We start from the raw sequence: 24,017 nt of genomic DNA, 5'->3' as shown, positions 1-24,017 counted from the left end.
TGCTTCCCTCTGCCACACTCTTCTGCCATGATGTTCAGCCTCACCTTGAGCCCTGAGGAATGGACCCTGCTGTCTGTGGATTGAGATCTCTGAAACCGTGAGCCCCCAGATAAACTTTTTCTCCTGTATATTTGTTCTGGTCAGGTCCTTTTAGTCACAGCAGCGCAAAAGCTGGCTAGACCAATGGGGCTGTCCATTGATCTGTGTCCACAGACAAGTTGGTTGCAGGAAAGGGAGACTTTCACCATTGTGTTTTATGTCATGGTTGGACCGTGTTGGATTCCCATGGTCAGTGCTGAAGCTACCGACAATCTAATGAAATAACAGAATGCTAAGAACCCTAAAATTCTTTCCTGTGGGCAATCCCTGCCTTCCTTTCACCAGAATTCAAGAAAGGGACCTTGTCCATGTCCACCTGTCTCCTCTTTGGTAAACTCCTTCTTTGGATCAATTTTCATCTCAAATTGAATAAGTAATAAACTATAACTGGATTGGTTGATTAGTCATTCACTTTGTGATATCTTTAAGAGAAATAATTTGTGTCTTCCTTTGAGACTATTAGCATATAAAAATTCTGTATCTCAAACGACAAGTTTGGGGAAAATATACTCATCAGGGTACTTTGATTTATAGGTAAGGGAATGGCGGCCTAGGGCTCAGAAACACAAGCTGACTGTGTCGTAACAAGGGCTCATCTTCTCAGTTCTGGGACCTGCTCTGTGATCTTGGGCAAGGTACTTCACTCTCTTTCAGTGTTGCTTTCTTTTTGTATAAAATGGAGATGGAAATGGTCCACAGTGGGCCTCTAACCTGTAGCACTGTCGTGGTGAAAGCAATGCTGTGGACTTTGGCAGAACACACGATGAGGACACTGAAATTCTCTCATGAGACGTCACAGGTGACATCCCTCACTTAACAAAGGGCAGACCGTGAGGAGGCTGTGGCTAGCTTTCAGCTCCTCCACGGAGTCTAAGCATCCAAGTCAGACCTCCACATCCCTCCCTCTCTTCCTGTGCTTGGGTTCTGATTCCCTTGTAGGCAGAACCCACCCAACAGAGGACCATGGGGAGCACAGAGCAGGGGGAGGGCCTCAGAAACTAAGCCAAGGTCCGAGCTGATGGATAGCAGTGCAGAGGCTGGGACCCAGGCACTATATTGTTTTTTTTTTTCTTTTTTTTTTTTTTGCCAGTTTTTCTTAGTCTTCTTGCTTCTGACTCTGAAAAATTTCAAATTTAGTAGCATTTGATTTACCTCCATTTGAGATTCCATGGCATCCTGGAATGTACAATAGCAAGGAACCTGAAGATGGTGACTCAAGCTTCAGCTTTGTCACATACTAATTGGGCTGCCTTTAGCAAGTCAGGTGTCTTCTGTGTGTCTTAGTGTTCACATCTTTTTTTTTTTTTTTGTACTGGGGATTGAAGCCAAGCATGTTTAACCACTGAGCCACATCCCCAGTCCTTTTTTTTTATATTTTATTAGAGACAGGGTCTTGCTGAGTTGCCAAGTGCCTCGCTGAGTTGCTGAGACTGGCTTTGAACACACAATCCTCCTGCCTTTGGGAACAGTAACATCTGCACTTGTTGCTTTTCTGGAATCCTTACAAAGTTTAATGGGATTTGTATCAAAGCACATTGTAAACTGTGCTGTGCTATGTAAATGTAAGACAGCACTATTTATTAGAAGGACTGCCCTCTGATTTCCTCGTGCCTTCTGCCACATGCCTGCAGATTCCTCCTCTTGTTTAGAGGCCCTGCACCCACTCCTGGGTCCTTTTCTCAAATTTCTGCCTTTCCTGCTTCAGGATGCTTCATATCAATAATAACCCTTTATACATAGCCTCTGACTAATAATGTCGCAGAGGAGGAAAAATAAAAGACTTATTGTATTTATTAAAATTATACCCATCTTTGAGAAAAGTGGGATTACCTAGCAGAACATTATGCCAAGTACCATCCAAAGCTATTTTGTTTGCAATGATCTCAAATGTTCAAGAGTTGTATACAAATTAAGCAAGAGAGTGTCTGAAGATCACCCCCGCGTGCTCCTGAGTCACTTAGATGTAGTCATGGCCACCCCCAGAAGTTTTCAGCTAAAAATCAAATTATCTTAGTGAGAACTAGACACTGTAATTGTGGAGGTGTATAGCAAGACTCCTGTGTTTTTCTGTTGTGGTGGAAAGATAAACTATTTGACCAAAGTTCAAGCTCATAGGCTTTGCTGTCTGTGTGGCTGTGGCTTAATATTGCTAAACAATGTTACTTATTTTTTTTTTTTAAAGTAAAAAATGGTACAATGGAGTATGGGGGTAATTGATTATGGTACTTTAATTTGTATCTTTTGACTTTGTGGGACAGAGATCACATGGGTAGCCCATGCAAAGAGATTCCATTATAAAAATGTGTGGAATGAAAAGGGACAGAGGGCAGCAGGCCAGTGGAGCTGGCCTCACCAAGGCCAGGGACTGGACTTTGCCATTCTAGGTAACTCTGCAGCGGAAGGTGGCCAGTTGTCCTGGTGCAGGTGTTGGGTGGTCTCTAATCTCTGTCCTCCACCTACTGGCTTTGCACTTACTATCCCCATGCCCAGGTCAGCTAGGTCCCTCCAGTTCAGGCCTGTCTCGCTCGCGACACCCTTCCTGTGGCTCAACTGTTCTCTTGCTGTGCGTTTCTGCGTTCATGGCTTTTGAGGGGACACCCATTTCTGGGACTAGCTCCTTTATTCACATTAAGGAATATGCTCCTGCTAAGATTATGAATGGCGACTCTTCCAACCTTGGATTCACCCCTGCTGCAATCAGCTGTCAACCAAGGGGTTCTAAATACGGTCGCTGGATATGCCCTCTCTCCCAGTGCGGTGGGTGGGAAGTTCCCATAGAGAGGTGGCAGAGGATATTGTATAGGGGGTCAAGTTTACACTTTGCTTGAATTCAAGTCCTGACCTGCCCATTTTCTGAAGATGTGACTTTAAGCGGTTCTTAATAGTAAAGTTACTTCATCTGTGCCTCAGGCTTCCTCATCTGAAAACTGGGTTCAATGACTTGTAATTCATAGGAGTATTATTGATTCATAAATAACAAAAGTGAAGCACTCGGCCCAGTTCCTGCCACAAATTAAACCTTCAGCAAATGCTAGCTCTACCCATGAGGAGAAAGGCATCACAACACGGGTCTGATACAACATCTAAATGTGCCCCTTACCAATGGTTCACGTCCTTCCTTTGTGAAGAAGCAAACGGCACCACCCTGTCCCCATGTCTCAGAGTACCCCTGCTTCCTGAAAACAGGTGGCATTCACCAAGACCTGGTGGAGCCGCTGAATGCTTTATCCAGGCCATGGGGAGCTGCAGGCTTCTATTGAGTGAGCCTGGGGCGTCCCCTGTGAGACTCAGTGGCTGGCTCTCAGTTTCCAGCCTCCGGGCCCAGCCATGCTGACGGTGTTAGGACAGCCCTACAGGCAGCATGGTGTGCATCCAGGATGAAGCCTTTCCTGTGTGCACAGCTGTCATGATGTCTCCGGACACGTCCTCATCAGGGGCTTGGGAAGCCCTGCGCTAACGTAGGCGTGGAGTGAGTTGGAGCTTGCTTTGGGTTGTTCGACGGTGATGCTTTATTTACCCAGTTGTGCAAGAAAGGGGCTGCTTCATACCAGGGAGGTTCATAGGTAGCTGAAGTCTCTCCACATCAACTGGGACACTGTTGCCAGCCATTTTAACGGGACTCTTCCTCTCATTTGCACCCAGCCCTTGCCTTCTTCCGGGCAGTCATGCATCTGAAGCTGGCACTGTGGCTCCTGGCTGTGGCCCACCCTGTGCTACGTGCTTCCCCCGCCTGCGTTCTCCACCCCGGGAAGCGGGTGCCGCCAGACCCTCGTTTTACAGGGAGGCCGAGTCACTTACCTAAGTGACGAGGGTGGAAGTGGTAGAAGAGGGATTTGGCCTCTGTTCGTCCAATGCTCTTAAGAACAGGTTGTTTATTAGAGAACATTTTGGTTCATGAATGCCCAAAATAACTGTTTGCCACCAAAGTACAACGCATGTACCTTTTGGAAATATATCCATTACTGATTTTTAAAAGGAATTAGTGTTTAACCTGGAAGCACAGAGTTTTGCATATCCGTGGCTATTTCTTCCTCCAGCAGCGGTTACTTGGGTAGCGACTCTGCTGGGTTTCTCAGGGCCTGTTTTGTGCCAGGCGCTCTGGAAGCCAAGCAATATGAGGCCCGCAGCCGCCTTCAAGGGGGCAGCCTCAGGAGATGTGTCAGCTAGGGCAGTGTGTGAAACTGGCCTCTTTCATGGTCAGGAAGACCTGGGGACAATGGTGACTTTGAACCCACCCTTAAAGCCGTCTCCCTGCCTCTTTCCATTCTGCATAGATGAGAGCAGTGAGCAAGGCCAGGGGCTGAAGGTGGGATTGGATGCTTTCTTGGCTCCTGAGAGGACAGGGAAGGAAAGAGCAAGATATGCTTTAAAACAGTTCAGGTGGCCTCACTTGGAAGGGAAGCTGTGGTAGGTGCTAATGATCCCTGGCTTGTTCTGAGGAGTCTGGTTTCCATAACTCCAGTCTCTCTCAGGTGGAGGCTTATGAAAATAAGAAGCACATTAGAGTCACATCTTTTGGAAAAAAATGCACGTTTGATGGAATCTGTTCCCATGTGATTAGCAAGTAGGTGTTCAACACAATTCCCAAGAGTAGTTCTAGAAAATAAAATCATTTGGTGCACTGGAAGCATCATTAGAATCAAATATTAAGGATCAAGATATATTGGAATCTATCTATCAAAGATGACTTTGATATATTTAATAACTTCCTTATTTCAAAATATTGTGTTAATAGAAAATTCCTAATAATGTCTCTCACCCAGAGGTACCTTGGGTTTTTGAAACAGACACTTCAGTTGTTTTAGATCCACCCCTTGAGCTCTCCTCTTTGAGTCTCCCTCAGGCCCAGAACGTAGCAGTCTCTGACAGCTCACAGGCACCATCCTGGAGACTGTTCACGCATAGCACTGGCGTGGTGTGTCCTGTGATGCAGGAGAGATGCTTGGCTATTTTGAGGCCTTTTAAATTAGGTCTCCTTTCTCTTTCTCTCTTTCTCACAGATTGGCTGGTGGCCATTGTGTCTGGCTGCTGGCCACGCGTCTGCTTGTAAACACTAGCTAGTATATTTTTTACCCTTGATCAAGTGCTTGGTGTCCAATGACCAGGCTAGTCAATACGTGTTCTTAAAATAAGAGTTAACGGACTCCACGGGAGAACAAAGGGGCTCTTTTGAACTAGAGTAGGAACAGCAGCTATTTTCATATCAGAAAAGCACTCCTCAGCATAGAGATGATTGAATTTTGTATTATTAGTGACATCTAGATAAGTGGCATCCCTACGAGGGACGCTTTGGCAGGGAGGGAGGAAGGGAGGAGGGAAGGAAGGAAGGAAGGAAAGAAGGAGAGAAGGAAAGAGGTGGGGGGTGGGGAGGGAAGAAAAGAAAGCCAGACCAGGGCTGTTTTTTGTTGGTTTGACGCATCTCATTTTGCATTTCTCTCTTTTCATCTTTGCTCTTTGCAGTGGTTTGAACTTCATTGACTTGATGGTGCGACAAGGGAATATTGACAACCCTCCCAAGACTCCCCTGGTGCCCGGATTCGAGTGCTCTGGGATTGTGGAGGCCCTGGGAGACAGCGTGAAGGGATACGAGGTAATGTTTTGACGCTGCCTTGAAGAGTCGTCTCCCTCTGGAATCCATGGAGACAGTACCAGATCAGGCAAAATCGTGCTTGGAGTCTCTTAGGCCTGGCGTTGTTCTTGTCATCTTATTATTTGGTTCTGTTAACAATGCTCGTAGCGACAGGACTTTCCAAAGACCTCATGCCTTTCTCCTGTCCTGTTCTGGTTGCTTCTAGCAGCAGTTTGGCTAAGTGAGCAGCAGGAATCTCCTGCTCCCCTTTATTCATGTAATGCAGCTGTTAAATCAGCTTTGGACTTGGATTAGCTAAGGGGCTTGGCTTCTTCCCCATCCGCCACCACTGTCTTACCATTATCTTGGGCTCAAAACTCAATCACAAAACCCATAAGTTTGGAGGAAGTAACCTCTCTATTTTATAATGTGGTTCCTTTAAATATTTATTCAACTTATACCTTTTTCATTTACAAATCCTTAACTACTACAGGAATAAGGGAAGTAACATTGTGGGATGAACGAGATCTTAAGTCAAAGAGTAGGGGTGCCTGATGGTGGGACAGAGTTGGCCATGGATTGACGGCTTCTGAGGAAGGTGAGGGAGAAAGGGTTTGTTCTTATGGTATTCTGACCACATTTGTACAGGTTCAAAATTCCCCATAATAAAACTTTTTTAATTTGTGAAAAGATACACGATGCCTCCCTACCATTATAATGCAAAGCAGATGCAATTTGGTCTATACAAACCGAAACACTGTGGGAAGATGCCTGCACAAAATCACAATAGTTTGAAGTCAGAAAAATCAACGAGAATCAAGAACAAGAGTTCTCACTCATCCCTAAGTCCTCCCAGGGAAGATGGAGGGGATCTCATACTTGAGAACCCACCAGAACCAGAACCATAGAGAAGTTATCTTCTAGAATCCTGCAAGGTAAACATCATTATTACCCCGAGGGTCAGAAGGGTTCAGTAGTCTCCTGTGAGGTCAGAAGGGTAGTGAGTGTCAGTAGGACCTGGATTCGTCACCAGAACCTTTTTACACATGCCTTGAATTTCAGTCTTGACCCCAGGTCCCAACCCTCAAGTGCTATAGTACTAAATACAAGAAAGACCGGAAGATGATCCTCTAAAGTCCATTGCCAAAGTGCCCTTCAGGTGGAATTTGAGTGTACTTCTCAGTCTCAGAGAACCTCATCGTATTCTGGAAATATGAATAGGCCTCAAATTCTTTATAATGAAAGTCTGGAATCTCATCCTACTCATCAGTCTTTTGGTCAATGGTTTCCAGATAATTCAGTAGGAAATACTGAGGAAGAAAGAAATGAGTTTTTTCTTTCTTTCTCTCTCTTTTTCATGTGACTTTACATTTTCTGTCCCCAGGGAAGCAATATTACCAGAGACATACTCTCTCTCCCTGAAAGAACTGCATATAAGGAGATCATCTGTTCTTCATCCTCCCTGTGACCTAGAAGGAAAGGCCCTTGCTGCTCCCTGTTAGCCCTGACCACTCAATAAATAAACACCCAGTTATCTCAGAAGATAACAGCAAACAGGGGTGTTATTAGACTTGGTGACGAGGGCTAACTTACCAGACTTGTTGGCAAATATGGTTTATCTTCTCATTAGCCCTGGCTTCTTACTAGCAAACCACCCTGGACCACCCTCTTTTCCAAAGCCTTTTGTGCTGCAGAAACAAATAAAAGAAGCCGCCTCCATTTTTCCAGTTAGGGTGTGAGGTGGGAGAAAGCCCACGCGAATGCTCCCTATGTCATTTTAAGATTTCTATCATGCTGGAGATGGAGTCCAGGCTCTCTGGGTCTGATCGACTGCAAAGGAGGATGGAAAAGTTGTTGCCAGAGGCCCAGCCGTAAAGGAATGGCTTAAGTCGTTCACTCAGGAATGATTTCTCTTTCTTAGTAGAAACAAATAATAAGGTGACTTGGAGAAATATATATGTCTATATTTTCTATATATAATTTCACATATAATTATACATTATATAAAATTATATATAAATTTATTTTAGGAATTATATACATAGAATTACATACAATATTTTAATAATTTTATATATATCCTAGAGAGAAGATTTCAGGAGTCCGTCTTTAGACTGGGAGGCTGGGGCTGTGGCTTGGCCTTGGTCTAGAGAATGGACAGGAACAGGTGTGAAGGCTGAGAGTGGTCAGTCGCCTGTGCTGTCTCTTCATTTCACTCTGTCCTTATTGCTGCTTGGTGGCACTGAGTGAGGAAGAGGAGACTCGGGTGGGCCCTGGTAATCATCTGGGCCAAACCCTTGCACTGAAGTTGGTCACTTGACCTTCCGGGTATAGGGACACACTGCCTGTGGTGCAGCGTCTCTTTTCCCTCAGTCCCTTCCTTAGATGGCCGATTCCTTCCACCTGATGACATACAATCTTTGTTTAACTTTTGATCAGTGATTTGTGTATTCCATGAGATCTGCTCTTTTAAGAGTTACCACGTTTTGTTCTTTCCTCGTTTTTCCTAACTCTGCTAAGCATTGTGTGCATATTGTCATTTAATCTTCTTAACCCTCCATTAACATCATACCCATTTTAGAACTGAGAAAACTGAGACCTAAAGAGTTCAACTAACGTTCCCAGACTTCATAGCTTACCATGTTGTACGTCCTCATATGACTTTATATTTTCTTTGTAGCATTTATCTCAGGTGTAATAAATTTATTTGTCTCTGGAGTCAGATAATCTGGATTCCAGTCCTGGCCCTGCTGCTGTCTAGCTCTGTGGCCTTGGGTATGGGATTTAATCTCTTTTTGCCTCTATTTAAATGTCTGTATAATCTATATCCACTCATCTGTACAAGGGGACCATTGCAGAATCATCATGTCAAAGAGGTTTGATGTTGTTTGTTGGATAGGGTAGAAGAGACATACTAAGCTACAAAGAAAATAAAACTGTCTTTCCCTGTCTCAAGTGAAAAAGAATACCACATTTCTTTCACTGTCTCTAGAGGGTTGAGGAAGGTTGAACTTCAACCTTGATCTCAGAGATGACAGCAGGCATGGTGACTCCGAGGGTTTTCTCGACTCTCCCTGTACAGAAATATTGACCATGAGAACTCTCACAGGCTCTCCTGAGGCTGCTGCAGCTGGACAGGCCAGTGCCACTGTAGGCTGCCTGCAGAATCAGCAAGAACACCTGTTCAGTGGGAGACTACCCCCTTTCCTGGGGAGTAAGAAAAGGCCTCAAATGAGCATCAGTGGCCCGTGAAGGTGGATTTCCCATTTGCAAGGTGAAGAAGAAAGGGTCTGCCTGGACCAAGGAAGAGCTCTGAAGTGAGACAGATCTGGACTGGAATTCTTCCAGTTCTGTTTTTTAGCCTCAATTTCTCCATCTACATAAAGGGCATAATAGTAGTTTATGATTATTCATGAAGTTCAGAAATTTCATGAGTTCTTTTGGGAATTATATAAAGGCATATAAAGAAGGTCACTTAGCCCAGATTCAGGAGTATGTTGAATTCTCTGAAAATGTCACTTATCATTATTAATAACAGTCGTTCCTAGCAGCCCCTGCCCCAGCAGAGTTCCTAAAGTTCTAACCAAGGCCAGACAGTCATTTTTCCCTGGAGACACTTCCTTTGAGACTATCAGAAGCTTCTCCAGGACAGAATTGCCCCTATTCTCCTGCGCTTCCCACCCACGGAGAAATTAGACCAGGGTCAATTGCTCTTGTTCGTCAATCCATTTCTCTCTACAAACCAAGCACTGCCCCATGCCTTGAGAATCCATGAACCCAAAAGTCCCAGTCTCTGCCCACTGAGAGCTCACCCTTCAGAGGAGAGAGCAATCACGTAAAAGGATAGCTCCAAACAACAGGCAGCACAACACAAGAATGAAGGGCTGCATAAGGCGTCAGATGAACTTCAGCTGAAGTCCTGTGTTCACCACTTAGAGCTGTGTGGTCTCAGAAAAGTTTCTCAGCTACTCTGAACTTTGATTCCCAATCCGTAAGAGGGAAAGCATAATAAAGGTATTACATAGGATGCCTGGAGGATAAAGCATAGTTATTCCAGCACAAAGGAAACACTTCATACATACGAACACTAGAAACGCTAAAAAGAGTGGCCAGTTCTGGCTCTGTGGGAAGGAGGGTCATCTGGGAGAAGGGGATACCTTAAGCTGAGTGTTGAAGGAAAAGCAGAGACTGACCTTGATGGAAGGAAGAGTAGGGAATGGCGACTGCAGGAAGAGCAGGCACTGAGCCGCCATGCTGCAGCAGCCTTCCCAAGCTCTTCCTGGGGTTTTCCAGGATGGCCACAGGGCAGATGCAGACATTGCTACTGGACAAGCACAGCGCTGAGCCTGCCTCTCTCCCGATCTCAGGTGGTTTTAACTCCACGCACTTTGTCATTTTAGGCTGATGTTCGTAGCTGTCTCCTCTCTGGGACAGACTAATGCCACTGTCAAGGTGGAGGGCCACCCCTTCCAGTGTCCAAGGAGTCCCGGGTTATTTATGGCCTGGGAAGAGGGGAGAGAAGGTTGCAGATGGGAATAAGAGCCACAGGTAACACACAAGTACGTCCACAAGCTCTTCCCATCCAGAGCCGCTGGGGGAGTTGGGACAGGAGGAGACCTTGCTTGATATTCATGCAGACTTCCCCAGGATAAGGAGGAGAGATGTCAGGAGGTGGTCAGAAAGTTCTCCATGCCCAGCTGTCAGATTACGAAGCTGATTAATTTCTTGCCACTCTCAGAGCTAGCGGACCAGGCTTGGCCCCGATCCTGTTGCTAGCAAACACATCAGCGCAGAGCAATTTGCTCCTGTGGTTCAGGCGTCTCTCCAGAATTAGAGTAGCCCAGCCCCAGACGGGATGCCCTGGCAGCTGAAGCAAAGAAGCTCAGAGTCCAGCAGAATCTGTCTGCTGTTGTCCACACCTGAACTCCTCATTACCCAGGTCGGAAAGGAGCCAGGATTGGTCTGTCTTTCTGCTTCAGCATTCCCAGGCTGGTGGGCAAGTGGGTCCTTGTAGACCCTGCTGCAGGACACAGTGAGGCTGTGGCAACCCTATTCCAAGGTACACAGAACTGGCCAGTCTGGCCAATCCCCAGGGCTCCAGGGAGCTTACCTCAGGCATCTCTGGGCTCCCATCTACCCTACACACGCACACACACACACACACACACACACACTGATCTTATTATCCTTGGACCACCGTCTGAAATATCACCACCACAGCTTCATTCTCTACTAAAATGTCCTTTCCAGAAGGATTTACCTTCTAAGCCCTGTCACTCACAGAGCTTGCCACATGAAATTTCCAGGGAACGTGAACAGTTTGAAAGCATGAATTGCACCTCATTTCTAATTGTATCTCGAGTCTCTAGAACCTAAGAACAAAAGGGGCTTAATAAGTAATCCTGGCAGGGGATCATTGTGGTGTCAAGAAAAGATATCTGGAATTGGACAGGACTTAGGCTAGCTGTTTTTAGCCCAGAGACTTAACCTTTCTCAGTCTCAGTGTCTTATGTGTTATTGGGGACAGTATCCCATAAAGCTGTCATGTACACTGAATAACTGACATAAAATGAAGATCACAGAGTGTGGTGTGTTATTATCATACAGTAAATGGTAGCTTTTCTGTTGTGATGAATTGCACGCGTGGAAAATCTCTATGAGCAGAAATCTAGTCTCCAACCTGGCTCTTAAGTCTCTCATCTTTGACTATGGGGACTAAAATTCTGGAGAAGTCTTAAGGGAAGGGCACACATTGGTTAGGTGAATGGTGGTTTTTTAAGAATGGAGGGAGACTCTGTGTCATTTTTCTACCTTCTCTGGATATACTGGGACTATTCTGGCCTCTTACTGCCACCTAAATGATGTTCAGAATTTCAGGGAGAGAACGGGTCCTCAGCTACCTAGCTTCCCTGGTTCTGGGGACGAGGCGGGTGTACAGAGCTGCCAATAATTTGGATAACTTGTGAAACTCGAATAGTAGTTTGAGTTTTTACTGCAAATATATTAAAAAGTTATCTGTTTCATCAAAGAATAAAGGACAATGGCACTCAGAAGAATTTGGATGGAGGTCCCAAATTAGGAGAAAGAAAAAATGATGTTCTGTACCATGGACAGCTCCAGACAGTTTAGTCCTCCTTGGCCCTCTGTCATGAGCCAGCCCTCGTAAACTCTGTATTTCCCTGTGCCCAGATCGGGGACCGCGTGATGGCCTTTGTCAACTACAACGCCTGGGCTGAGGTGGTCTGCACGCCAGTGGAGTTTGTCTACAAGATCCCGGATGACATGAGCTTCTCCGAGGCCGCCGCGTTCCCCATGAACTTCGTCACAGCCTACATGATGCTCTTTGAAGTGGCCAACCTGCGGGAGGGGATGTCTGTGCTTGTGCACTCGGCTGGCGGTGGAGTGGTAAGTGGCTCAGTTTTCTCCAGGTGGTGACGGGGCAGTGGCGAGACGCCCAGCTGACCACGTGAGTTCTGCATTAGTAGAAGTGATCTACGGCTCTGGGGGCCATGGGGACGGCAGAGTCCTGACGGGCCACGGCACTGATGGTGGCATGAGCCTCATAGATGGTTTCTCTGGAGCTTAGGAAGCTCTCCAGGGTGGCATGTGAGGACGTGGTGGTCTCTGAGCTAGTTTCTGTTGAGAAGTACTCTCAGTCATGGTATCAGAATGAAACGTTGTGTCAATCATTGTGAGATGACTTGTCATTAACGTAGGAAGCATCTCAAAAGCACTGCCAAAATTTTCAGTAAATGGCACTGGACTTGGATGGTTCTTACAATAATGACATTTTTATTCATTTGTGTTTTGGTATATTTTCTTGAGGGCGAGAAGGGACAGAAATTATACTGGCATTCTAGGAATTACAGTAAACCTAAGCACATCCATGAGAGCAGTTGACATGGCTGGATTGTGTGTTTCGTGTCTCTGGTGTGTCTTTGCCAAAGGACAAAAATAGTCGAAATGGAAATTGCTGTTCTGGAGATGGGGATGGCAGAAATTTCTCCCCTGGTCTGACTGTGTTCACTAACGCAGCACTTATTTATTAAGTACCCACCATGTTCTAGACACTATGAATGCAGAGGTCACGAAGAGAAGGTCCCCACATGTCATGTGACAGGGCTTAAGGGGTTCTTAGAGTTGGTGATTCTGTGGTTTGACGAACTCAGAGATGAACTCTTTTGATGGAGTCTGTCTCAGAGATGTTTTCACTGGAGATTTTGCTCACATTGATTTTTTTTTTTTCTTAAATCATGGCTTTCTACAGCGATCCAAACCCTATGTCATATAAAGCACATTTCTGTTTTTCATTTCCAAGAAAACAAGCTCACGTTCTAAACCACGAAGGCAAAGATATGAAAGCTTAGGAATGAATGCCTTAAGAAGAATGTCTTCAATCATGTAGCAACTTTGCTGATGTCTTTTGACCATGAATAAAGACATCATAAAAGCTAAATATCCCTTAGAAAAGAAATGGATTTCAGTTCCAGCAATCTACAAACAGCAAGCCAGCCATTTAGAATGCTGGCATTTACAATCTCAGTGTGCCCAGTGTGCAGTGTGGAGACAGTCTCAGATGCTCAGCATACGCTCCCGACTTTACCATGATGCTGGACTTGGTTCTGCGTGGGTCAGTGTTTATACCTTGGCACTGTTGAATTTCAGTGTTTACTTCTCAGTTTTCCATGTGTTTCTGTTTCTGGGACAAAGAGGAATAGGGGTATTTGTTTCACATGGGAGAAAAAAAAAATCTTGGAAATAACAGAAGTTTTTACCATGCCTTCTTCTGGGCTTATGGACACTATCGACAGTAAGAATGAAAATGTAAAACAGGTGAAGGAACTGGGGGAAGGGACAAGAGGGGAGGAAGGTAAACTAATCCTATAATTAAGGTTAGGGTGTCTAAAGCTTTTATTAGATGGACAGTTTTGTCTGTAGTCTTCCTAATAGTGGTGAAAATAGGGAAAAATGATCCTTTTTGAGAGCCTGTGTTCATGTGATGGAAACAAAACCTGTACTAGAGAAAACTGTAATTATACTGTGTTTTGAGACTGAAGAATATTTCGGTGTGGTTTCTTATAAGAAGTATATGCTGGAAGGCAATGGATAGCCTCATTGAAACTGTTAATGTAAATGCAACTGTTCCCATGAATCTTTTCCTTATGCTCTCTTCCTACCATAGTCTAATAGCATCAAAGTAAAGAAAAAATGTAATGAAAGCAAATACTCTGAGGCCCAAAGGATATGGTCTGGCTTAATCTGTGCACCGAGGTGAAAGGTTCAGTCGGGTCTCTCAGGTAGGAGGATCTTCTTGAGCATCAGTCCTCCCAACCAAGATTTGGTGGGTGGTGTGCAGCAGTTCAGGGTCACAATTAGCCCTGACCAAGTGCAGATCCATGTGTGTGGACAGGGAGCTGAGCTGGGGCCAGATGGACACTTTCTTACAAAAACGAAGGGGTCCTCAGTGAGCCTGGACCACCACACCCCATGGTATAAAGAGCAGAATCCCCTTAGAATGAGATTCCTCCCGAGAGGATGGCTGGCCACTCTTCTCACAGTGGCAGGAGCCCCCTGGGGCACTATCTGTGACACCCTGGAGAGTTATGGAGGCGCTTCCCATCGCTGCTGCCGAATCTTTGAAGCGCAGCCACCACCCGCATGGCTGCTGTGGTAGGCAGGTGACCCCCCTGCACCTGTCCGCGTCCGAATGCCCAGCACCTGTCAGTACACAGCCAAAGGAATTAAAAGATGTGTTTGAGGTCAAAGACCTCAAGATGGGCTGTCGTGAATTATGCAGGTGGGCCCAGTGTAAGTACCCACAGGGGTCCTTAAAGATGGAAACGATGGAGTGGGCAGAGGAGTCAGAGGGAGATTTAAAACGCTCCACTGCTGGCTTCGATCATGGAGGAAGGGGCTATGTGCCAAGGAACGCAGGTGGCCTCTAGGTGATAGAAGAGACAGGAAATGGATTCTTTTCTGGAGCTTTTGGAAGGAGAGCAACCCAGCTATCACCATGATTTTAGCCAAATGAAGGCCATTGTGAATTTCAGACCTGCAGAATGGTAAAGTAATAAATCCTTAAGAACCACTTAGTTTGTGGCAATTTGTTACAGTCCCAACAGGAAACTAACACATTCACTTTCCCTGGGTGGCCATCCTCCATTGTCACTGGATAGACCACAGAGGCCTGCAGAAAATGCCAGGATCAAATACCAGAGCTGGGATTTGTTCCCTAATGTGGGGGATTCCAAACCCAGGTCCTTCCACTCAGAAGCCCACAGTACTGGGAGAACAAAGATCACTCATTCCTTCACTTACCCTTTCATTTAATAAATATTTCTCCAACCTCTACCTTGTGCTAAGTATAGACCTTTGGAAGAGCCAAGAGATGATGGCCCAAATCTTCATTTTCTAACCTGATGTAGATGAGATGAGAAGAGATTAAACCTAATTAAGACAGAGTTGCATAAATTGGGTTTATATAAAGTGTGTCGTCCTAATGGCACCAAGACTCCTGTTTGATTGCATCAAAGGCCAGGATGGGGAATTTGCAAACAGCATGTGAATTATGCCAGCCTTCGCTGTGACTTTAGGGAGTATTTATTTGGCACTGGAAAATCCTTCCGTCCAGAGCAGGATGCACTGTCACTGCATTTCCCAGATGCCTCTGCTGCCTGTCAAATCTTTGGACACATTACTCTCTCCCGACTAGAGCATGACCAGATGGCCTGAGATGGTAAAGCCCCTAATCGAATCTTCAGAAACTGCTTGAAAATTGGCTCAGAGTCCCCTCACAGGGAAAGTAACAAAATAAGCAGTGGTGTGGGGCTCGTGTCAGGAACGTCACAGGGTTTTGCTGCCAACCCGTCTAACAAGGCTTGCCAGCCAGACTGTGGTAACTGGGAGGCTCTGCATTGAGGCGTGCTCTGTTTCTGGGGGGTGGCACGGCTGTGACTCCGAGCCTGGCTGTAGCTGCAACTGACATGCGATGCGTTCCATTTACAGGGTCCTCTTCCCTCATCACTGTACCACCTGGGCAGCCAGCGCCAGGGACAGTGAGGGTTGCTTCCATTTGACTGAAGAGGGAGCTGACGGATAGAGAAGGGGGTGGGGCATGAAGGTCAGGCCAGAGGGGCTGCCAAGCCCAGGGCTGATGCTCTCGCTGCTCCGCCCAGCCCCGTAGCATCGCCGATGAGATGAGATGTGCCTCTCTCACCCAGGATGTCGTGAGACTGGTGCCTTCCTCCACGCGGCCTCCCCTCCAGCCACGCTGAGTTGCTGGCTCTGCTCAGAAACCACCACGCTCTTTGAACCTCTCTGCCTTTTCACATGCTATTTCTTCTTTCCAGAACGGTCTTCTCTGCTAGTTCAAGTGCCACCCTCTCTGAGAAGCTGCACTCTACTTCTTTGTGGGGGTGACCTTAGCCCTTGCATGAAAGCCATAGGAGAATCTATCTGGCTCTTGGTGGCGCATGGAGTCACTGTCTGAGCAACATTTCTTGGCCAGAGCTCTATCTTCCAGACATGGTTGTGTGGTAGGAAGAAGCTGAATTCAGTCCTCAGCCCTACCATTGAATAGTTGGGTGAATGTGTGGGCAACTTAATTTCTGTAAAGTGGAGGTGACGACGTCTACATCATGTGAAGATCAGCGTAATACCTGACACAGAGCCTATAAATGGCACGGAGAGGAAGAGGGGGGAGCAGGAGGAAGTGGAGAAGAGGGAGAGGAAGAGAGAGGAAGAGAAAGAATTCTTTGTATATAACCTTGGACCCAATGTAGGGGCAGAATAAATTGAATTATTTCTGGCCAAATATTTGATGCTAAAAAAAGACACTGCGTCCATATGTCTATTACACTTCCTGAGACAATGCGGAGAAGGTCCTTCACCTCTGTAACATTCTTTCTCCTACCCCATAACCAGTTTCATAATGAAGCATCATGCAGGCACAAATCGGGGAAATTCTATATGGGTCTATTCTGACCCATATTCCTAGAAACTTTCAAGGTCATGGAAAACAAAGAAAGATTAATAAACTGACCAGAAGAGACAAAGGAGTCATGAAAAATAAAAGCCTGAATTGGATTCTGAAAGAGAAAACAGGCCTTAATGGAAAAACGGATAAAAGTCAAATAAAGTCTGTAATTTAGTTCATATTATGGTGTTCACCCCCCAGCTTTGGTAAGCAACCCAGAGCAACGGAAGCCATTACCATTAGGGAAATCTGGATGAAGGGGATATGGGCAGTCTCCCTCTGATCTTTCAACCTGTCTGTGAAACAAAAAATATTTCAAGATAAAGAGCCGGAGGGAAAGATGGTCAGAAGATGCCATTTCAGCCAGTGAATCCTTGGCTAGTGCACATGCCTTCTGGAATCTTCTCATGGCTGCCCCTGGCCATAGCACCATTTCCATGCTCCTCATCAAGAGGACAGTGGAGAGACACCCTAAAAGCAGCTGGCTCTTCTCCTCTGGCTCCAATTGCAAATCACAAGAAAGCCTGAATGACGCGTCTCTGATCTGCACTGGGAGAGGGGTCTTCTCCACAGGTACCCCGCTAGGACATGTGGAGGGGGAGCTAGGCAGGCAGCCTGAGCTGGGCCGCAGGTCTGGGAAAAGCAAGCACACCGACTCCAGAGTTAAATGGCCAGTGAATAAACTCTGTTCATTAAGGATGAGGCTTTTCCCTGTGTCATTCAAACCTTGTAGAAGGAGCCACACAGAAGGAAGCGGGGACTGTCCAGAGGGCTCTCTGGAGCCTCCTCCACATCTTCTAGGGCCCAGGCACCGGTGGTCTCCCTGAATGACTGACTCAGGTTCTAACATGAAATCTTGAGAACACAGGCTGAGCACGGATCCTCAGCATGTTGAAGGGTTCAGGCAGCTTGGGTTGGTGCAGGGTTTCAGCAGAAAAGACTCGGCCACCTGCAATTCTACTACAGGAGTGTGCTTTGTTGACACCCAAACCATGGTTGATCAGGAAATGCACCGCCAAGAGCCCGGCCAGCTCCTCCCCAACCTGCTGGGAGTTTCTGAGTCCTGCGATTCATCCATTCAGCACGTGGGCGGGGAGGGCCTCACCGTTCAAGATGTAAGGTGCTGGGAATTCAAGACGACTTTCAACAAGGAGTCCTCCGAATCACAGGAACCACTTAAATCACATGATCACACGGACAACTTTGTGACATCATATCAAAGAGATGCGAGTGGCGGCGAGTGTCTATAACAGGCCTGACCTGGCCGACCATGGGGTAAAATCAGGGATCAGCTTTCCCTGGCAGTGGCACTGGCCCTCCAACCTGAGGATGATAAGCAGATGGACTGGGCAAGAGTGTGGGTAGCGGGCTCTCATGAGGGGTTGGGGCTTCACTGCTGTGGGGTGGGCTGAGCTTGTATAAGACGTTTAGGGGAGGCAGGCTCCATGTAAGGAATTCCCCATTACAGGACGTCTCCCATCCACCTGCCTGTCTGTCCCTTTGCTGCTGCTTTTCACCTAGTCCCAATCTCCTTCGCCTAGGTTACTGCCATAGCCACTCAACTGGCTTCCTGACCATGGCTTTCTCTTTTTGATTCTTTCCACTCTTTGCTTGTAGCCAGAATGGCCCTCCCAACCCGCCAATGCCCTTGGTTATAATCTTCAGTGGCTCTCATTGTTCTTGGATCAGTTCAGGCTCCTTGGCTTCCTGGGACACGCGGCGCACGTCCTCTGGGTCTGCCCCTGCCCACCACTCTTGCTCCGTCCCCCTATTCCTCTTTAGACTGGCAGTGTGGAAGGACTTGCAGCCTCCGTGAGGAAGGGGCGAGCCTGGAGAGCCGACCGCCAGCTCTGTGCTCTGCCCATTTTGTCCCTTGAATCTGCCCTCTACCCCAGCCCTTGCATCTAGCTGGGGCCCATGCCTGAGTTGGGCAGTGGGACGTGGGCAGAGGCCATGTGGCTTGCGGCCCTCCAGGCCTGCTATACCCCTACCATCTTCCATGACCGCCCTCCCTGGTTCCCTTCAGGCATTGAGCTCGACCAGGACCCTGCTGCAATCAGCCTGGGACCCTGGATAGTTGCACTTTCTTCCTGCACCCCATCTGGTCCCCGCCCCATGGCCATGTGAACTTAGCAAGAGCAAGGAGAAGAAAAGGAGCTTCCATTGTCTTCAGTCACTCAGAATCTCGCCATTGCCTAGGCTGGCTCTGACTCTCTGCCGTCCTGAGGGGAAGCGCTAACCCTGGGCCCTGGGGCCAGCCCTCGCCCAGAGCTCACCCCCTTGGGTAGCTGCTTAACTTCTCAGTTTCCTCCTTTGCATAATGGAAATAATAATAGCCACTCCTCCGGGGTTTCTGTGCATGTTAGATGATCGGATGCTTAGGAGGCACTTAACACAGGCTGGGAGCAGGCGTCGCGTGCTAGCTGCTGTTATTAAGTGTTGGTTCGCTTATTGTACCCCACCCCCCAACCTGGAAGCACTCTAGGTTTTTCTTTTGGTGCCTGGTCCCTGACATATAATAAGTACAGCAAGTGTTTGTGAATCCAAAAGCCAACTAGGCCTTTCTCTTTTTTTATGTTCTAGAAGGGTTTTTTTTGCTGAGCTAAGGAGGGCCCTGCTGTTGAGTTAATCCCAAGGGAAAGGTCAATCCTGGAGAGTTTGTGAATTTCGGGTGTTAAGTTGTCTCTGGGGCTCTTGCCCAGGCTGGCCAACGTTCTGGTATCCTCCCTGGATCTTTTGGTCTGCACTGATGTGTTGCGCTAGTGAATGAAGGCCCCTTTCGTGGCCACTGTGCCTGTATCACGCATACCCCCCACCATCCTATGGCCCCGCTATGCGGGATCCACAGCCTTCAGGGACTGCAGAGCCAGCAGGGAGCCAGACACCACCGCTAGCTAGGCACTGGACCGTGAAACCTCGTTCTTTGCTCCCTGCTAGAGTCGGCGGACAGTGAGGGACAGCAGGGATGAGCCCTGGAGTCAGCTTCCTGGGTCCAGTCCCAGCTCCGCCTTCCCAACCACTCCGACTCAGCCTCCCCATCCGTGAAATGTTACTTGTCATCCTGGGGCAGCACCTGGCACCCCCAAAAGGGATCTACAACAGCTTCCCAGGTTGAGGGTGCCCAGTGGATTTCAAGGCCGCAGTGTGCATTAGTCAGCACCCACATTTCCAGGGCTGGGGACTCCCAAGCCAGTGCTCTCGGCACGACCCCACAGCAGCGTCCTCAGAAAAACCTGCACCTTCCTCCCTTCCTCCCACCTGCCCCATCTCGAGCCCCAGGATAAAGGAGGTTTCACTACAGCAAGATGCTCTGCCCCCGAGGGCCTGCGATGATAGAAAATGGAACTGCTAAAAATTTAAAGAGAACAAAGTGGCACTATCATGTCCTTCATGAATAATCGAAGGGACAGGGATTAACTGCATCTCCTCAGCAGGAGGGGCCAAGGATGGGGACTCTCCGGATGCCTAACCCCCTCCTTCCCCAGGTGTCCATCCTGGGAGGCAGGCCCCTGACTTCCCAAGTGTCCACCCGGCTCCTGAGGCCGGGCGCAGAACAGGGCGCACCTCCCTTCCTGGGAGCTTCTGATGCCGGCACCCCGGACTGGGTTCCCCACGCCAGCAACATTTTGCAAGTTAAAACATAAATATCTTAAGAAGAAAAGACTTCTCAGTTTCGTCTAAATCTGTGGAAACCTCACTTGATCTTTATTCTAGTTGCTTTTAATTCCTTTCTAGCAAGTCACGATTGACTTGGAGAAACTACCTTCATCTTAAATATTATAAAGGTTGAATTTGGCCTCTGAGACAGGATTCCTTCACTCAATATTAGCGGAATGACTATATCAACGCCAGAGGGGAGAACAGCTAAAATAGATTGAACCCAGTAATGTCCATATATTGTCTATAAGGTGGATAGATACTACTACACCCTTGTTCTAACAGGGGAACCTGAGACCCAGAGAGGTTAAGTAACTTGTTCCAGGTCACACAGTTATTTAAAGGAAGAGCTGACATGGGAACTCTTGGAATGCAGATTCTGTGTTTTGAAGGGTTTGGCTATGCTGGCTGGTGGGCTGTGCTGGAGAACCCCTATTTCTACCTGGAGTGGAGTGGGTTAGATTCTGTCCTGTGGGACTTTGGTGGAGGGCTTTTCTCTCCATGCTTGCTGACAGTGTGGCTTGTCCAGGAGTTGAGTGACCCTGGGGAAGAGGGGACTCTTTGGCTGATAGCACTACAGCTGCCCTTGGAGTTTACACCTAGAGATCAACCTCCAGGCTACCTGGGTCACAAAGGCAGGGACAATGCCACCTCTTCATCCCTGACTCCCTCTCGACCCCTGAGCCCAGGACCCAGACCATTGCTCTAGTTTGATAAATATTTACAGGAAGAACGAATTCATATGGGGGAAGAAGAAGGGGCTAAAAGGTAACATTTAAGATCCGGAAAAGCTGCAGGACTCAGGGTCCAGACTCCTGGTGGTCAGCTCAGCTTCTGCAGTGTCAGATGAGCGACCTCGGCACAACTTTAACTTCCTGGGGCCTCGTGAAAAAGACACGGGCGCAGTACCCATCTCCTAGCTTTTATGTAGGGGTCTACAAAGGGGTCTTCCAATAGGATCAGCATGCGCTCTGGCACATAGAAAATCCAAACGCTAGCCACTGTTAGGACGATTATTATTACTGTCACTTTAATATCATTATCTAATTAACAAATATTACTCAGTGATCCTTTGACATTTATAGCCAGAAGCAAGAGAGCAGCAAGTAGCCGTCACAGGGGGGCTGGCTGTTGAAACCAGCAGCGAGAGCGGATCAAGCCAGTCTCGCCTCCCTTCCTGTATCTGCCCTGACAGCCGCTGCTCAGCGCCCTGCAGGATCCGTGGGATCATCTCCCTTGCCCAACAGCACCCTCCTTGAACACGGCCGACATGATTAAATTCGAAGGAAAACTTAGCTCCAGGGTTCTGGCCTCCTGGTCACATGCCAGAACCCCCAACACACAGACTTGTCTTTGCTGGGTTTATGTGGCCCTGGGGACACATCCACTTCCCCAGCGACACACTAGGAAAGTCGCAATTGCTTTTCAGAATACTGTCACCTTATTAAGAAGAAGCATCGGCTCCACAGGGGGGTGAGTGGGACGTGGTCAGCGGCGGCCTCTTCACATTTGAGGCGTGTGGTTTCTGCCCTCACTGACACCCGTGGGCTGCTGGCCCCAGTCCTGGGCACCCTGCCTCCCAGGCTGACCACTGGCGACCTGACTGGGTTCTTCCTGCGGCTCACCCAGGACAAACTCAACACGCTCCCTTTTCCATTCACTCTGTCCCTGCTCAAAGCATGTTTGGACCCCGCCACTGTGTGACAGGAAGGGGACAGGAAAGCCAAGCCCGCCCTCCCTCGTCCAAACCAGGGTCCTTCTCCCCACCCTATACCCCCTGCCCACCCCCCACCCTTCATGCTTCCCGTGTCCCTCTCTGCCTCTCTCCCCTGCCCTCCCCTTTCCTTGTCCCACCTCTTTCTGTCCCTTAGTCTGTCCGTCTTTCTGACAACTCTGTCCATGTCTCTCCCTCGCTTCTCTTCCTCTACATCATTTTCTCTCTCTTCCTCCCTCTCTGTTTTCCCTCTCTTTCCCTCTTTTCCTCTCTCTTCCTCCTCCCCTCTTCCCTTTCTCTCTAAACACCTGCCCAGCACAGACCTTGGGGACACTCCACATGAACAACTTCAGGACTGCTCCCGCCTTCCCAAGGCCTGAAGTCTCATCAGAGGGGCCCGGCCTCCTCCTGTGGCAGTGGCGACTGCTCTTGGAGGCAGGAGCAAGGACCCCTGGTCATGGAAGCCGAGGACCTAAGCCCCTGGTCTAGGGACTCAGAGACTTGCCTGCAACTGCACTTGGGACTCCTGTCCACATGTGAGGCAGGGACGGGGGAGGAAGGAGTGCAGGGAGAAGGGACAGAGTGATGTAAGAAGGGGCACCACTGTGGGACCCGGGCATGTGGTGACCGATGGAGCAGGGCGAGAGAGGAGAGCTTGGAGAGAGAGACGGTGATGGACTGGGGTGTGACCACAGAGCAGCCATGCTGATGAGTGGACCCTCGTCCTCATCAAAAGCCACGTGGGGTCTTTAGCAGAATTGAGCAGAGGTTTAACTCATGGTTGACATTTTGGTAAGATCCTATGTAAAGGGGCTGAGGGAGGGTCAGTGGGTTAGAGCAGGCCAGTGTGGGAGCGAGGTGATTCGAGATGGCTGTGCTCCACAGTCCTTCTCCAGGATCTCTCAGCAACTGGAGGAGGGGCTGTGATCAGAGACCCAGGCATCCAGGGCTGCATCCTTCCATCTGTGGACATCAGTGTGCGGCCCTGACAAGCACTTTTCCATCCCTGGCCTTCAACTTCTCCTGTAAAGTGAGGTGGACCCAATGTTTCTTCTGCAAGATGAAACAGCTGCTTCTGTAAAGGTGGTGGACCCGGTGTTTCTCCTGTAGGATGATAGACCAGCTGCTGCTGCAGAAGGTGGCGGACCTGGTGTTTCTTCTATAGGATGATGGACCAGCTGCTGCTGTAGAAGGTGGCGGACCTGGTGTTTCTTCTATAGGATGATGGACCAGCTGCTGCTGTAGAAGGTGGTGGATCCGGTGTTTCTTCTGTAGGATGATGGACCAGCTGCTGCTGTAGAAGGTGGTGGACCTGGTGTTTCTTCTTCAAGAGGAGTTAGGCCAGATGCTGCTGCTGTGAGATTAGGTAGACACCAATCTCTGCGGCCCCGTCTGCCTTCATTGTGGTCCTATGATTTCTTTGTGATGCTGCCTGTCTTCACCTTCTGAGTGAAAAGCTCCACTTTGAAGAGCTGCCCTGGAATCAGAGATCCCGCGGGGCTGGCTGGAGCGTCTCCGCCCGTGCAGCACAGCTCCACTTCTCTCTCCTTCCGGTTCTGCTCCTCTGGCTGCCCTGCCGATGCTGTACCTGAGAGTGCTCCTCAGAATCACCTTGCATCAGATCTCTCCTCAGAGTCCTTGTTCAAGGAACCTGAATGGTTTAGTCGACTTTTTTGCTACTGTGACTGAAAGACCTGACCAGAACAATTGTAGAGAAGGAAGAGTTTATTTGGGGGCTCACAGTTTCAGAGGTGTCAGTTCATAGACTCCATTCCTCGGGGCTCAAGGTGAGACAGAACATCATGGCGGAAGAGTGTGGCGGGGGAAGCGGCTCACGTGATGATCAGAAAGAGAGGGAGAGACTCTACTCACCCGATACAAAATATATTCCCCAAAGGCACGCCCCCCATAACCAACCTCTTCCAGACACACCCTGCCCACCTTCAGTTACCACTCAGTTAATCCTTATGAGGGGGTTAATTTGCTGATTGGGTTAAGGCTCT

General features: G+C 48.1%; 1 protein-coding gene across 1 annotated transcript in view; it reads left to right on the top strand.

Moving 5' to 3' along the window:
• The window catches only part of VAT1L (vesicle amine transport 1 like), a 143,146-nt gene that overhangs the window by 18,074 nt on the left and 101,055 nt on the right, over positions 1 to 24,017 (top strand). The window contains exons 2-3 of the mRNA XM_079116952.1: positions 5,560 to 5,689; positions 11,858 to 12,073. Coding sequence (XP_078973078.1) covers positions 5,560 to 5,689; positions 11,858 to 12,073 — 346 coding nt within the window. The remainder of the gene's footprint in view (positions 1 to 5,559; positions 5,690 to 11,857; positions 12,074 to 24,017) is intronic.

This window comes from Sciurus vulgaris, assembly GCF_902686455.1.
Source record: "Sciurus vulgaris genome assembly, chromosome: 17".
NCBI lineage: Eukaryota > Metazoa > Chordata > Mammalia > Rodentia > Sciuridae > Sciurus > Sciurus vulgaris.
This window is presented reverse-complemented; position numbering and strand designations above follow the sequence as displayed.